Source organism: Haliotis rufescens, unplaced genomic scaffold (assembly GCF_023055435.1).
Source record: "Haliotis rufescens isolate VD_foot unplaced genomic scaffold, xgHalRufe1.0.p SCAF_3, whole genome shotgun sequence".
NCBI classification, from domain to species: domain Eukaryota; kingdom Metazoa; phylum Mollusca; class Gastropoda; order Lepetellida; family Haliotidae; genus Haliotis; species Haliotis rufescens.
Genome location: NW_025964001.1, coordinates 64441888 through 64458549, shown reverse-complemented (window position 1 = coordinate 64458549; position 16662 = coordinate 64441888). Strand labels below are relative to the sequence as shown.

Genomic DNA, 16662 nt, shown 5'->3' with positions numbered 1-16662 from the left:
TGGGGGTTGATGACATCTATCGGGGCTGTGTCTGCGGTGCTTTCGGGAGGTTGCTGGATGACAGAATGTATCAAACACAATCAAAACAGTTCTACTGAATCCTTTCATGTTAGCATGGGTATTTATTTCCCTTCGTTCAGTCCAGGGTGGATTGAGCACTGGACATGCTCCTTGAAAATATTGATTAAAGGTGATAATAAATCGACACTGATTGTTCTCTGGCGTTGACACTTTATAATTATGTTGTAGGAAAGGGCGAAGAGACCCAAATTGTGTACGTTTACAACTTTGGTGAACCACACCAGCACGGCATGGTTTAACAGGGAAATTATCATATAAAGTCGTAGTATGGCACGAACAGGCAATCAACGGTCGATTCCTTGATGACGTAAAAAACGGACGGACGGAAACACGAACTAGCAAATCAATCAGTACGAACGAACGAACGAACGAACGAACGCACGTACGTACAAACGAACGAACCAAATAAATCATCAGTTGTCTCTGCCCACAAATCAGCTGGCTATTCTGACAGCTGACCAATACGATCATCTACTTAAAAAACGATCAGAAAATAATAATGTACTTGATTTCCTAAAAATATTTTTACGTTTCATTGATTGGATTGAATTTTAGATCAGACGCTCATCTCCATAAAGCTGTTTTGGCTTTAACACGTTACACAGCTGTTACGTTAAGCAGTCTAATACTTATTCACTAGCAGCTGCATATTGACGATGATATACAATGCGCAGGAAATCCCTTTGTGGGTGAAATAATGAGTTTCTCACTATCTGCAAAATATCTGTATTGGGTCCCCGGGGCACAAAACCGCAATCGCAAATATTACAGCTGTACTAAACAATTAGTTTATTGATAAAACCATTTTATCAAGGTTTGTTCAGGTGGTCAGATGAAATCTCCATTTTAGGCCAGCATAGATATTAGAACCTTGGAACGTGAATACGTGCCAGTAAATCATATATTTGACTATCGATAGTGTAGGAAGTACAATTGTTTCATTATAAAAAGAACTATTTTATGTGTAACGACTGACATGTGCGAGGGGTGGCTGAAAAGTCATGAGCCTAACGATGAAGGGTGTACAGAACATCTTTAACAATATTCACGTTTTGAGTGGGGACACGGGTGGCCCAGTCGTCTAAGCTTTTTGGGGGGCTTCTTGTAATTTCCTGATTTTGAAGTCTTTGAGGTTGGTGGTGAGGGCTGTGACTCTCTCCCACTGGATGCTGTGGCTTGGGTTGTCACTGATGTGGTCTGATAGAGCTGATTAAGAGTCATCTTTGGAGACTGAGCTTTGATGTTCTTTTATTCGGGTTTTGAGGGGCCTAGATGTTTCTCCTATGTAAGCTTGTCCACAATTGCATGGAATGTGGTACACTCCTGATGGTTCTAGCTTGTGGCTGGATGGTGGTTTCCCTGTGGCTTTAATTGTGTTCTGAATGGTATGGCTTCTCTTGAAATCAACATCAAAGTTGGCCTGTTTCTTCAAGAGTCTCTGGATTTTTTGGCTAACTGTTCCAAAGTAGGGGAGGCTGATCACAAAGGGTGCACACTGTTGATGGAGAGATTTCTTTGGTGATGTTCTGTATCAAGGTTATTCTTAATTGTAATAAAGAAGTTGTTCATCCATAAATTCTTATCCTTACTTAGCACTCCAACTTTTAAATGCCTATCAAAGAAGTGACATATTTTATTTTGGTAGAATAAAATCATGTCTTTTGAAATAACTTTATCAGATCAGACGAGATACCTTTATGTCTGTTATAGTTATCCGACATTTTTAGTCTAGTCATGAGCAGTGTCGGATTCGATACAGTCCAATTTTCATCTAACTGTAGAATGCACCTTGCTGCCTTTGAGAGCGTCTGTTTCTGTAGAGCTGGTTTGGTCCTTGTCTATTTGGTATTCACTCGCTGGAACACAAATATTGGATATTAGCATTGTCTTGTGATTTTGAGCATCCGGGTGCATATATAACATGTAATATATTTCCGATTATAGTACTTGTTGTTCATGCATATGTTCTAGCAATAAGAAATTTGATAAATATTCGATTTGCTTAATTTCTACTTTGAAAAATTTCGCGCGCATGGTTGGGTGTAAAACAAATTATGTTTATTTCATGAATTAAACCACCAGCGGCAGTACAGGAGTATATATCTAATGTCATACAATACAGAATAGTACATCAAGATGGCAGTTTCCATGTAAAGATTATGTATTTCTAAAGATAATATGTACAATATATCTTGATAACTGTTTCTAATCTTAGATCTTTTGTGAAAATAATAAGGGCAATTGTTGAGTACATGAACTGGTTGAGTGACGGGTTTTTTACATTAAAAGTGACGTGATTTACATCATTAAAATATAAAACAATCTACACAGTGATACAGGTATAAATGGCGACTTGTGATTTATTTAAGAACGAAGTCGGAAATTGGGGATTTGACTTGCGCTTTCCGACATTATGCGTATTTCGCACACAGTTTGAAACGAATTGTAATTTATTTATTCATACCAAGTACGGATGCATGAATCCGCCCGTGTTGTATCTACTTACATGTTGATTAATTAGAGATGACAGGACTAGGTACATAGTTTGTTGAATGTTATTTCGTGAATACACATATTGCGTAACACATTCCCAGAGCACAAACCCAAATGGCCCGTCCCTTCGTGACAGGTGTAAATTAGAGAATGTATTGCCACCACATTATCCAGCTACATAATAATGTTGGTCATGTTTGTTAATTTCTACATTTCGTTGTTATTGGTATTCAGAGGATGTTGTAATTATACACGGGTTCTGGTCTTCTTTGACGTAGAATACACGAATTGGTTGAATGACATTCTGCCATCAGCGTGAGAGGATTACCCACACATATACCCACAATACTTTAACAAAGAGAAAGAAGGGATTATAAATGCTATATATATCTACCTGGTAATAAAAGTTCACTCTCAATCTCCTCTGATATCAAACTGTTACATATATCCCCAAGCACTAATACTCAGTATGCTCATGGAGTAATTGTCAAAATCAGAACCCCGAATGATATCCTGTCTACATGGTCACACCTGGTGATTGTTAAGATCTACACTCAGACAACATGGCAGTCTGTACTCATTTCTCATGTCCCAAAAGTCCTCCACCAAACTTTCTCTTATTAATTCTTACAACCAAACAAAAGTGGGATTTGGGTAGATGACTTCTGTGAATGGGAAATTGTTAATGCTTTTAACATATTTTCATTCAGTAAATGAATCGGGATTGGTACAAACTGCTCCAGAAACAAAATTACATTTCTCACGTAATTATATATGTGTTGGGTTACATATACATACATATTATAAAACATAATACATATATATACATCAAAATAGAACAAAAACGAGTGGTCATCAAATTAGTGCGCTTGATGGAGGGGTGTTCAATTATGAAGAAAAGCTATTTAACTATTTAATTCTTAATACGTATCTTAAATATGAATTAATTCTTAAGTTATTACTTTAGTGCAAATCCACCAGAACGTAGGATGTACATATGGACTGAATTCAAAATTTCTAAATTGACAGATTGTTTCCCCAAAAGCATTGAATTAAAACTCTAACCTTTAGAATAGAAAGACGATTCGTTTCTTAAAATATTGTAGAAAGGGCATGTGAAAAAATAATGCAGTATACCTTAGCCCAAGAGCATGCATGGTGCGTTATCTGAGATGCATCTTTCAAGCCGATGGAAGTTTAAATCACTACAGCCGAGTCCGAGGCGATAAAGTATTATGTGACAAAATCTGGTATCATGGTTAACTGAATATTAATAATCCTCTATATCAGATGACTATTCCAATTATTAATGCTATCAGAATGATTTGGCATAGCATTCTGTTCTACAACTGGTAGCCTTAATTTGGTTCGATTTCTTTAATTGTATTCACTAACAGAAAAGATTTTTTCCATCTTGTAAAATAGCGTTTTCTTTTGGCAATGTCAGTTTCTCAATAAAGTTCCTCGTGGCTTGTCCCCCTTGTCTCCCCACAAATAGTCTGTAATGCAGTGTAAACTTTCTAGGATTGATTCTTGTTTTTTTGTACAATTATTCCAAATATGGGAGCCAAAAATATGGGCATTAAGCTTGTACATAACTTCTAACGATTTATGTGAAAGGAAGTATTTAACTGAGTGAGTGAGTATGGTTCACGACAGGGGACACCAGAAAGGTATTTTAAGACTTCTGAGGCAATTAATCACAGGGCTTACCTTTTTAACTATGCCGTCAATATCAGAATACTATAAACAATCTGACTGAAACATTATCCCAAAAGTCATTGATAAAAAAAATCTTTTCAATTTAAGGTTAGGTATTGCGTTTAGACTGACATTGTTAGACTGACGTGAAAATGAATAGTTTCTATTTTCTTTGGATTAAACTTTACTTGCTTTCATCCATTTGGTATTTGGAATTGTCCATTTGGGCAATTGTCTGGACCCCGACGCAAACACAGTAAACAGACATTCCCAGGTGAATAATATATTCAATAGTTTCTTGGCTCGACATGCTAGGCTCCATAATGTTACTTATAATGTAAAATTAATAGTAATTTTAAATTATATTAAAACATTTTTATACGTTTATGTATTTAACATGAGAGAGGTAGCGACACACATATATAAACAAGCTGTGTTTTAAAATAATGATTTACAATTTTGACTACGTTAAACCTGTTGCATTAAACAGAAATAGGATTAGATGTTGTCACATTGTGAATCAATTTATTTGATATTCACGTAATGGCTTTGTTGTGTACTAATCTTTTAAATCAATTTTATTTCTTCCAAATGTCCTATTGCGAACACATATAGAGTCAGCGCTCATGATTGCCATATCTATTGCACGAATGAAGGAAAATATCATCATAAATAAACTTACCTGAGCTCACTGTGTTCTGAAGTCAAATCGCTGTAAGGCATCCTGCACGGCTTCGTTCACGTTCACCCTCAAATGTACGATAGAAACATCTGCGATTCTGTGCGTTCTATGTTCGACTGCATTTTATGACAGGCGTTCGTTTATTTATTAAAATTCCACAAATTCATAAATCACATTGAGTTGCTCGCCTCGTCTCCAGCTGCTCGCACTCTCCACTGATGCTGGCTGCCTTAGCTAACTGGAGTCCGCATATAACTATTTACAAACTCTGTTCTAATTATGCTAATCGAGGAAGTGCATTATACCAGATGACAAACTTAGTTATCCTGTCAGACTAATCCTTGTTTAAAATGAACACATGTCATTTGACTAAACGAACATCCTTTTATATACTTAAGTAGGAGTATCACATTGGACAGTGCATACAACTGTTTGTCAAAACAATATCAAGCAGTATTTTAGATTTAGAGTCACCATACCATGACATAACAGAAACATATATGTTAAATTGTATACATTCATATTTGCCGGTATTTATGATATATGTATTTTATCGTCATTGTTTAAAACTACTCCGAACTACTTGTATGTATAGATCATTTCTGTAAACAGGTGGCGCACTTATTATATATATTATTGATCTAACTGCTCAAATGTTTTATTTCTATATTATGTAAAGTGCTGTCAACATAACACTCCAAATAGAGTTGTCATAATAAATAATTAAAATATTATTGTCACACACAATAATCTAATGTCTATCCATATGTACAATATTTTTGGAAATACCAAATGTACAAAATTGTATTTTTTGGGATATATCATATATACAAAATTGTATTTTTTGGGATATATCATATATACAAAATTGTATATTTTGTATATATTGGAACAGTCCCTTGTGAAGGCGCCGCGATTCGCTGTGCAGAGTTGCGCCCCCTTTGGTACACCGGAAACCTATGATTGTAGGTTCGAATCCCGATTCGCCCCGTTTATGTTTCTAGGTTTGTCAGCACCATACCCGTGCTCGTCGGTTTCACCGAAGTGGTAAACGTCTGAGGCCTGCATCACTTTGGGCTTTCCTCCCACATTAAGCTGACACGCCGCGATATAACTGGAATACGGTTAAAACCCAACTCCTTAATGTTTTAAGTAACAGTGCCTTTTCAGGCTTACAGGCTGCGATTGATCCAAAGACACACCCAGGAAGCATAGTTCTCCAGGCATGAAAGTCACGAGGTATTCTCTATTGATGAAATAAGCAAACTTGGCTACTCGCTGTCATCAAGACTTAGTATCTCCAACCGAAAGGCTAACTCCTAAAGACATCCATACGGACCTTGATGTCAGCTTAAAAGGGAAATACTCCTTTATTTGCCACTGCTTAGGAAGGGCAGGTAGATCAAGAGGTGAAGGGGGAAAATTCGAAGATGATCCACGATCGGGAAGACCTCCAACTGCCTCCACAAAGACAAATGTTGATAAAATAGCATGGCATGATTGTGAATGAAAGAAAACACGATACCAATGTCGGGAATCGAACCCGGGTCTTCGGCGTGACGAGCGAATGGTTTAACCTGTAGGCTACCTTACCGCAACCAACATCCATTAGAATATCAAGGCTAAACTTCGAATATCCATGGCTGCACTACATGCATGTGGCTTTGAACTCATTGAACATTCTTCACATCGACCAGATATCCTAATAATTTTAATATATTTTTATATTTTTATTCAATTATGTTTATGATATTAAAGAGTTATAGATTGAGTAACACGTCATGTGGTATACTTATTAGGTGTAGGCTACATACCTATACAGCAGACAGTAAATTTAAGTTGGCTACAGGTGTCCAACAATGTTTACAAATGGTGAAACGGGCAGGCTACATTTGCCATGTTTATTAACTAAGTGTGAAGCTAAATCCTTACAGCTCATTTGTGGAAATTGTTCATGTTAATAAAAATAGAGACATATTAACCAGACAATTCATTTGCCAAGTTTTTCCATTTTCTGTCAAACTGTCTTCTTGTATTGTTTTTGTGTGCAATTGATTTCTCTAGCCGAAATATATAAATTAAAGTCACGTCGACCAGATTTGGCCCTGCTATCTCCCGCTATCCGCTAACCTCCGTTCCTTTCTCTCCTAATGATGTTGGAAGCTAGGTACTATCTTGTTCAGAATAGCGCAGACAAATTTCGATTATATTGCTTACAATGGAAATTTTAGTTGAATATTACAAAGAAACTTAATTGTAGAATTTAGCTCTCGAGTTATCAACCAAATGGAAATTTATTTCTTTTTCATGTGGATGTTTTGTAGTAACGTTTCATAGCAGCTTGAAGTTTCAACAAATTGTAAAGTCAGAACAAGGACCTACGTTTATTTTCTGACTAAAAGCGTCAAGAAATCTCTGCTGAAAGCAGAGACGATTGTAGGTTATCCTGTGCTTTGAGCATGTGTTTATGAATCACTATCAAATAGTGATGACACCAGATGCTCGCGAAATAAGTGAGCGTGTCCCGCCTCATCAGTAGCACCTGTCACATACACATGCAAAGACAAGTCAATTGTTTATCTGAAATAGCACGGAACATATGGTAAGAGTATCATTATTTTATCACTGAAACTTCAAATGTAGACGACCGCCTCCGTGGTCTAGTGGTAGAGCGTCCGCCCGGAGAGCGGAAGGTCCGGGTTCGATCCCCGGACGCGTCATACAAAAAAAGACGTTAAAAGATGGTACTTGTTGTTACCCTGTCTGGCGCTCGGCATTAAGGGGCTAAAACAAGGACTGGTCGGCTCGGAGTCAGTATACTGTGTCTGAGTGGGGTATTCATGTTAAACTGCGGCATGGTATCTCAGTGGGCTAGCACTATAAGTTGAAGTCATCCCGCGTATCATACAATCTTGTGAACAATTTGTTGCCGTTCTGAATCTTTATACACAGATCTAAATATGAAACAGATGAGGCGCTCTCACTGGTCTCATTTATTTCTACAGTAAATTACGGTTATAACGAACTCAAAGGGATGCTAATTTTAGTTCGTTATAACCGTAGTTCGTTATAAGCATATATACAGTAAAACAACAGCAAATAGTCGGGACCAAAAAGGTAAGTTCGTTATATTCGTCAGTTCGTTATAAGCGTGTTCGTTATAACCGTAGTTTACTGTAGTTCATGTGCGTAAATCTGTGGAAGGGAACTGGCAATTTGATGGTTACTGGATGATAACATATCATCAATAAACCTGAAACTTAAGTCAAAACGTCTTGGCCACCTTACCTTGTTTTTATTTTGCCAGGTCGAGCAGAAATTCCAACTCATTAACATATCAGGGAAAGGGGGCCCCTTTGGAGCCCATGGGGAGGTGGGGATGCCAACTTGGCACTCAGTAAACTTCAGATGACATTTGCTTTCATTGTTGACAACTTTGCCTCTGAAGATATATATTTTTCATCCAAAACTTCCTCCCACAGGGGATATCGCTTGGGTGAGATCAAGCAATATCTACACTGTAGATATCGGTGCAATGAAATTGCATCACAATGCTTTGCAGACCATTATGACGTCATTGTTTACCACGACGTCACAATCAAATGACATCACTAATGGCTCTGCTACTATAGCTGTTAGCAGTACTTTTTACACTTAAGACACTGCTAATTACTTTCTACAAACTGAAAAAGTTGGAAGAATGATGTTGGATGATAAATAATACTTCACCCTCTTGTCTTTTGATATATATATCAAATATATCAACACTCGTTGATTAAAGTGGAAAAATTCCTCCGCAATCCTCGGAGCTTTTTCCACGTGTATCAACTCGTGTTCATATATTTGATATCAAAAGACAGTCGGGTGAGATTCTCTATGTTACTGTATCTCTGGCCACCACGTTTTGTAACCAAGACAACCCGTAAAGATCCGGGGTAGAATGGGTCTTCATCAACCCATGCTTGCCGTAAAAGGCGACTGACGGGATCGGGTGGTCAGGCTCGCTGACTTGGTTGATGCATGTCATCGATCCCAATTGCGTGGATCGATGCTCATGACATCAATCACTGGATTGTCTGGTCCAGACTCGATTATTTACAGACCGCCGTCATATAGCTGGAATATTGCTGAGTGCGGCGTAAAACAACAAACCAACCAACCAACAATGGGCCAAGGAATGAAGTTTTCCCTTTCAAATGTTCGGTTAACATACTGTACATGTTTATAGGGTGCATGTTATGAATAGTTAGATAGGTCAAAGAGGAAATATCTAATTTGGATTAATAATTATATTTAATCGGTTTCTGATCAAATCGGTTATATTTACAGGAATGAAACTGACGAGTCATGTATCCATTATTTATCAAATATAAGCATGCACGTGTACTGTCACACGTACATTCGCAGGTAAACAAGGTCAATCAGTAGCACGTAAAGTACTTCAATATGCACCAAACAACACTCTTACATTGACTGTGAACAATCGTCACTCACAACCTGCTATAAACCAATTTAAATATTTCCAAAACTTTGGCAACATTTTATTCTCAATCCAATCTCAGTGATTGTGTACTTGATACAGGAAACACAAGCATCAATACATGAACAAATTATTCCTCTACAAGAGCAACCACCTTTCACTGTGCACCACATACCCCTGGTCTGAAACCGCTTTCGTTGTCATGACGCAGTTTTTGTTCATTTCTGTCAAGTATGTAGTTAATGTAACATTTGAATTAAATGTTTGATATAAATACCAACAGAAACGGCAATGCCAATTATCACACAAAATCCAGCTATATACAGCTACTTCCAACGATGTGATTGATGGCGCGTTGTTAGAGCCAAAAGTCATTATGATATGCTTATGAACTGTGATAGGAGTTGTGATTAGGGTACCACTGTTGTGTTTGCAGGAAGGTAACCCCCTAAAAAAATGTTAAAATCCCACGACAACAGGTTACATACCTAGCAGCATGATTGACTCTCTTGTTTCTTGTTTAAGGCCGCTCTAAGCAATATTCCAGCTATATGACGGCGGTCTGTAATTAATCGAGTCTGGACCAGACAATCCAGTGATTGACATTATGAGCATCGATCTACGCAATAGGGATACGATGACATGCATCAACCAAGTCAGCGAGCCTGACCGCTCGATCCCGTTAGTCGCCTCTTACGACAAGCTTGGGTTACTGGAGCCCTATTCTCTACCCGGAACTTAACGTGTTGGTTGACTCTTACGGGACGCACCGTACGCTCGGGAGTGCTTGGCCGGCTTCCCTGGACCTTTCCCGATCCGTTGAACTCTGTTACGAACGTATACGACTGCGTTCAGACAATGGTAGGACATTCCAGATCATTGAGGATAGTAATTCGATTTTTTCACTTTTCTTGTCTTAGCGCTGTCTGATCTCAAACGGGAGCAATAATCGGCACTGTGTGAACCTGGCCCCAGTGTCCGCTCACCCTAACTTCCCGGTCTTGGCGGCTGTTGGGCTCCCAGAATTACCATGACAATACACCAGGTTGTGAGGACTGTTTCTTCTTCCTCAATGAATAAGCTTTGTACAGATATCAATGGAGATTCATACTTTCACACTGAAGGACTCACGACGCCGACATAGCAACCAAACATGTATTGAGGCTATTGTTAGCCGTAAGCACACTGTACTTTAACGTCAGCGTCCCATAACATTCGCGCTGAATCAACAACAGAGAAGAAACAAGCCTATTATACCATCCTGCATAGATAAGTCAAATATGAGCAAGTCTGAGTGAGTGAGTTGAGTTTAACGCCGCTTTTAACAGTATTCCAGTTATATCGCGGCTTGTCAGCTTAATCTGTGAGGAAAGCCCAAAGTGATGCAGGTCTCAGACGTTTACCACTTCGGTGAAACCCACGAAGTATGGTGCTCGCAAACCTAGAAACATAATGAGGGGCGAACCGGGTTTCGAACCAACAATTATAGGTTTCTGGCGTGTCCAAGGGACGCAACTCTGCACAGCGAATCGCGGCGCCTTAGACGACTGGGCCACCGTATAAGGCAAATATAAAACAATGAAGGTTTAATTTAGTGGGGAATATAAATGGATTTATGCATATCGAAATGATGTTGATTGAACATTTATCAGTAAGCGTTATCTGTTTCCTAATGCTGCGTGTTATCTGCCCCGCACACTGTTATATATGATCACAATAAATTAGGTCCTGTATCCTAAATACAAAACACGTAACCTTCGTGAGGTACAGAGGTAAGGAAATAATTAGAACAAATATGGATTAATCCATCCCTTAATTAGGTGTGACAGCATGCATTATGTACAGTAAACTACGGTTATAACGAACTCAAATGGACCACTAATTTAAGTTCGTTATAACCGTCGTTCGTTATAACCATACATACAACATCTAGACAGCAAATGGCGGAGAACAAAAATTAAGTTCGTAATATCTGTCAGTTCGTCATAAGCGTGTTCGTTATACACGTATTTTACTGTGATGAAAATCAATTTCAGGGTGCCGTTGTACAAAACAACCTTAGTCTACGTTAAAGTATGGACATATGATTACCTTAGCGCTAAGATTCTTCTGTACAACGACACCCTGGTCTGCATTATGGGAGTTCTGCGTTTTAAGGGGTCTACGTTTTTGGGAGGATACACATTCATTCATCCAAAGCATTTATGCTACGAATTCACAAGCAAAATAAGCTCAATATCTATAATAGTGCATCTGTACAGGTTCTGCGTTTTAAGGGGTCTGCAGTTTGGGAGGATACACATTCAGTCATCCAAAGCATTCATGCTACGAATTCACAAGCAAAATAAAGCTCAATATCTAAAATAGTGCTTCTGTACAGGTTCTGCGTTTTAAGGGGTCTGCAGTTTGGGAGGATACACATTCAGTCATCCAAAGCATTTATGCTACGAATTCACAAGCAAAGTAAAGATCAGTATCTATAATAGTGCTTCTGTTCAGGTTCTGCGTTTTAAGGGGTCTACGTTTTTTGGAGGATACACATTCAGTCATCCAAAGCATTTATGCTACGAATTCACAAGCAAAGTAAAGATCAGTATCTATAATAGTGCTTCTGTACAGGTTCTGCGTTTTAAGGGGTCTACGTTTTGGGAGGATACACATTCAGTCATCCAAAGCATTTATGCTACGAATTCACAAGCAAAGTGAAGATCAATATCTATAATAGTGCTTCTGTACAGGTTCTGCCAGACTGAGTCAGAACAATAGGAAAACGCCTGTGTCGCATGACTGCACGGTGCAACACGCAAGTCTATTCTAAAACATCAACAAAGGAAAGTTAGTACTAGTCCGGAGGTGTGCTGACGTCATAGTGCTCACGTTGGTACGAGTAAACACGTAAGTAAACTACGGTTATAACGAACTCAAATGGACCACTAATTTAAGTTCGTTATAACCGTAGTTTGTTATAAGCATACATACAACATCTAGACAGCAAATGGCGGGGACCAAAAATTAAGTTCGTAATATCCGTAAGTTAGTTATGTGCGTGTTCGTTATAAACGTATTTTACTGTACGTCCAGTTAAGGATCTTTGTGTTTAACTATGGACCTGCAGCAGCTGGCTTTGCAAGGAGACATTCATGTTTCTCGAATAATCGACGTTATCGTTCACATAGGATTACGTAAAATACTGATAACGAACTACGGTTATAACGAACTTGAATTAGTGGTCCATTTGAGTTCGTTATAACCGTAGTATACTGTACCACAATATGCTAAACATGAACTACATAGTATTTACCTTTCTCATGAGAGACGCTTTAAGTTGGCGAAACATCACGAATGTGTCGTTTACTCCAACCACCAACGCCAGATGGGGTATGTATGTATTCGGAGATCCACTATTAAGTGAACGGGGAATCCTTGTATTGGACAGTGAATAATGGCTGTGTGAAACTGAATCATACGTTCCCCGTGTTGAATACACTGTTCTGCACATCATTCAAGATCGTATTCGTCTATCCGCATGCCATACGCATTGATCACCTTGGTGACAAACATGCATTATATCCAATGAAAGAGACACGTTGACATGTATAATAACCGATCTTATATAGACATTGACACCGCCAAACAGTATCTACCAGTACAGTATTGAAGGATTTCAAGCGCAATATTTCAATCCTGCATTTTACGACGTCAGGATACTCCACGTGATTGCTTGATATGAAGGTAACAGCCACTCACCTAATTATGAATATTGATCGTTAAATCCAGATATTGAAGAAACAATTGTCGCCAAACTTCACCTGGCTGTTGTCCCAACAACGCCCTCAGGAACCACAGACATCAATACCTACACCATAACCTTTGCAGTGCCCAGGGAACCGTGATGACAGTGAGGGCTTTTCTGAGGTTCTCGTGTCACCATGATAGACACACAACGTACCCACGCCTAACTTTCGAAACTCGCCTTTACAACGAGGGAGTGTTTTGAATATAACACTGAGATCTGCTGTTTTCAAAGCATATCCGTCCTACCTGTCAAACAGGGATTGAAGTCCGCGGGTTGTTGCCGGGGTTTTGACTGCCTGATCATTTTCACAGCGTTATGGCTGAGTCGCTGTATAGTGTTTAAATACTTGTGGTGGAGATAAGGTTACGCTTTCTTTGCCGACATTATGTACATACACGTTATCTCTGTGGTAAGGTAGATATAGTCTAGTGGATAGAGTGGTATCCGCCGTACGATCCTCGGCCTTGTCACGTCTAAAGACGATGAAAGTTTGTACCCCTTGTTTGCCAGGCGCAAGGGCCGCTGGGCTCGCAGTCTGTATACTGTGTCTGTGTGTGTACATTCGCATGCGTGCCATTGATATGTTTCATCAGAAATGACATTCAGATATTTACGAAAGTTCAAGATATGATACTAATCGCCATTTCAAGTCATTGCTTGAACCAGAATCTTATTTAACAAACTTACGGTACAGGAATTTTCGTAACATCATTATTCGTTTTAGCCTTGGCCTGAATGATCTAAAAATTAACACAGGAAGATTTTCATCTATTGAGAAATCCCTAAGGTTATGCCCATGTGACATTTTGTCGAAGATGAATACCATTTTATGTTTATTTGCCCTATATACGAAAATCTGAGAAACAAGAACTTACCGCAGTGGTCTTTAGCTAATGTTAACGCTGTAAGATTGTCTTCATTATCTTCTAACACAACATCAACTGGCTTTGTACATACATCATGTGTTTTTGTTACGAAGTGAATTGTTACCTTGACAGGGAATCTTATAAAATATGTTATGTAACTTCGTTGTATATGGGCCTGTGTCCTTTCATACAATAAAAAATTGAAAAGAATTGAATTGAATTGAATTGAGTGGGGTGTCCATCCGGCATCAGCCACACAAACTAAAACACACACACACACACACACACACACACGCACGCACGCACGCACGCACGCACGCACGCACGCACGCACGCACGCACACACACACACACACACACAGCCACACAAAAGCACACAGCCACACACAGCCACACACACACACACACACACACACAGCCACACAAAAGCACACAGCCACACAAAAGCACACAGCCACACAAAAGCACACAGCCACACAAAAGCACACAGCCACACACAGCCACACACACACACACATACACACACACACACAGCCACACACACACACACAGCCACACAAAAGCACACAGCCACACACAGCCACACACACACACACACACACACACACACACACAGCCACACACACACACAGCCACACACAGCCACACAAAAGCACACAGCCACACACACACACACACACACACACAGCCACACAAAAGCACACAGCCACACACAGCCACACACACACACACACACACACACACACACACAGCCACACACACACACAGCCACACAAAAGCACACAGCCACACACACACACACACACACACACACAGCCACACACACACACAGCCACACACACACACAGCCACACAAAAGCACACAGCCACACACACACACACACACACACACACACAGCCACACAAAAGCACACAGCCACACACAGCCACACACACATAGCGTATCGTAAATCTGGTAGAGCACAACTTCAATGAGAAATCCAATAGTTCATTTATAACAATATATAACGTTCATGTATATAACGTAGAATACGTTTATAACGAACACGCGTATAACGAACTGACGGATATTACGAACTTAATTTTGGTCCCCGCCATTTGCTGTATAGTTGTTGTATGTATGCTGATAACGAACTACGGTTATAACGAACTTAAATTAGTGGTCCATTTGAGTTCGTTATAACTGTAGTATACTGTACCCCAATATGCTAAACATTGACTACATAGTATTTACCTTTCTCATGAGAGACGCTTTAAGTTGGCGAAACATCCCGAATGTGTCGTTCACTCCAACCACCAACGCCAGATGGGGTATGTATTCGGAGATCCACTATCAAGTGACTGAAACGGGGAATCCTTGTATTGGTCAGTGAATAATGGCTGTGTGAGACTGAATCATACGTTCCCCGTGTTGAATACACTGATCTGCACATCATTCACGATCGTATTCATATATCCGCATGCCATACGCATTGATCACCTTGCTGACGAACATGTACTATATCCAATGAAAGAGATACGTTGACATGGATAATAACCGATCTTAGATAGACATTGACACCGCCAAACAGTACCTACCAGTACAGTATTGAAGGATTTCAAGCGCAATATTTCAATCCTGCATTTTACGACGTCAGGATACTCCACGTGATTGCTTGATATGAAGGTAACAGCCACTCACCTAACTATGAATATTGATCCTTAAATCCAGATATTGAAGAAACAATTGTCGCCAAGCTTCACCTGGCTGTTGTCCCAACAACGCCCTCAGGAACCACAGACATCAATACCTACACCATAACCTTTGCAGTGCCCAGGGATCCGTGATTACAGTGGGGGTCCCTCTGAGGTTCTCGTGTCATCATGATAGACACCCAACGTACCCACACACGCACTAACAGCCACACACACAGAGTATCGTAAACCTGGTAGAGCACAACTTCAATACGGAATCCAATAGTTCATATATAACAATATGCAACGTTCATGAGGCAGTATATAACGTTCATGAGGCAGTATATAACGGTCATGAGACAGTATATAGCGTTCATGAGGCAGTATATAACATTCATGAAGCAGTATATAACGTTATCTAGGCAGTATATAACGTACATGGGGCAGTATATAACTTTCATTGGCAGCGTATAACGTTCATGGGGCAGCATATAACGTTCATGAGGCAGTAGATAACGTTCATGGGGCAGCGTATAACGTTCATGAGGCAGTATATAACGTTCATGAGGCGGTATATAACGTTCATGAGGCGGTATATAACGGTCATGAGACAGTATATAACATTCATGAGGCAGTATATAACGTTCATGAGGCGGTATATAACGGTCGTGAGACAGTATATAACGTGCATGGGACAGTATTTAACATCCGTGAGGCAGTATTTACCGTTCATTGGGCAGTATATAACATTCACGAGGCAGTATATAACGTTCATGGGGCAGTATATAACGTTCATGGGGCAGTATATAACGTTCATGGGGCAGTATATAATGTCTATAGAGCCGTATTTCATTTATATAATGCAGAACATGTTGTCTATGCAGCAGTA

At 39.5% G+C, this 16662-nt stretch overlaps 1 protein-coding gene across 7 annotated transcripts in view; it reads right to left on the bottom strand.

Annotated features, from left to right (window-relative positions):
• Window positions 1-15938, bottom strand: part of LOC124132406 — a 30218-nt gene extending 14280 nt beyond the window's left edge. For 3 of the 7 annotated variants that reach the window (XM_048403285.1, XM_048403286.1, XM_048403284.1), the window contains exon 1: window positions 12739-13178. In XM_048403285.1, the coding sequence (XP_048259242.1) occupies window positions 12739-12939 (201 nt within the window). In that variant the 5' untranslated portion in view covers window positions 12940-13178. The other 4 variants (XM_048403287.1, XM_048403290.1, XM_048403291.1 and 1 more) reach the window with 4 other exon arrangements.
• Between the last annotated feature and the right edge of the window lie 724 nt (window positions 15939-16662).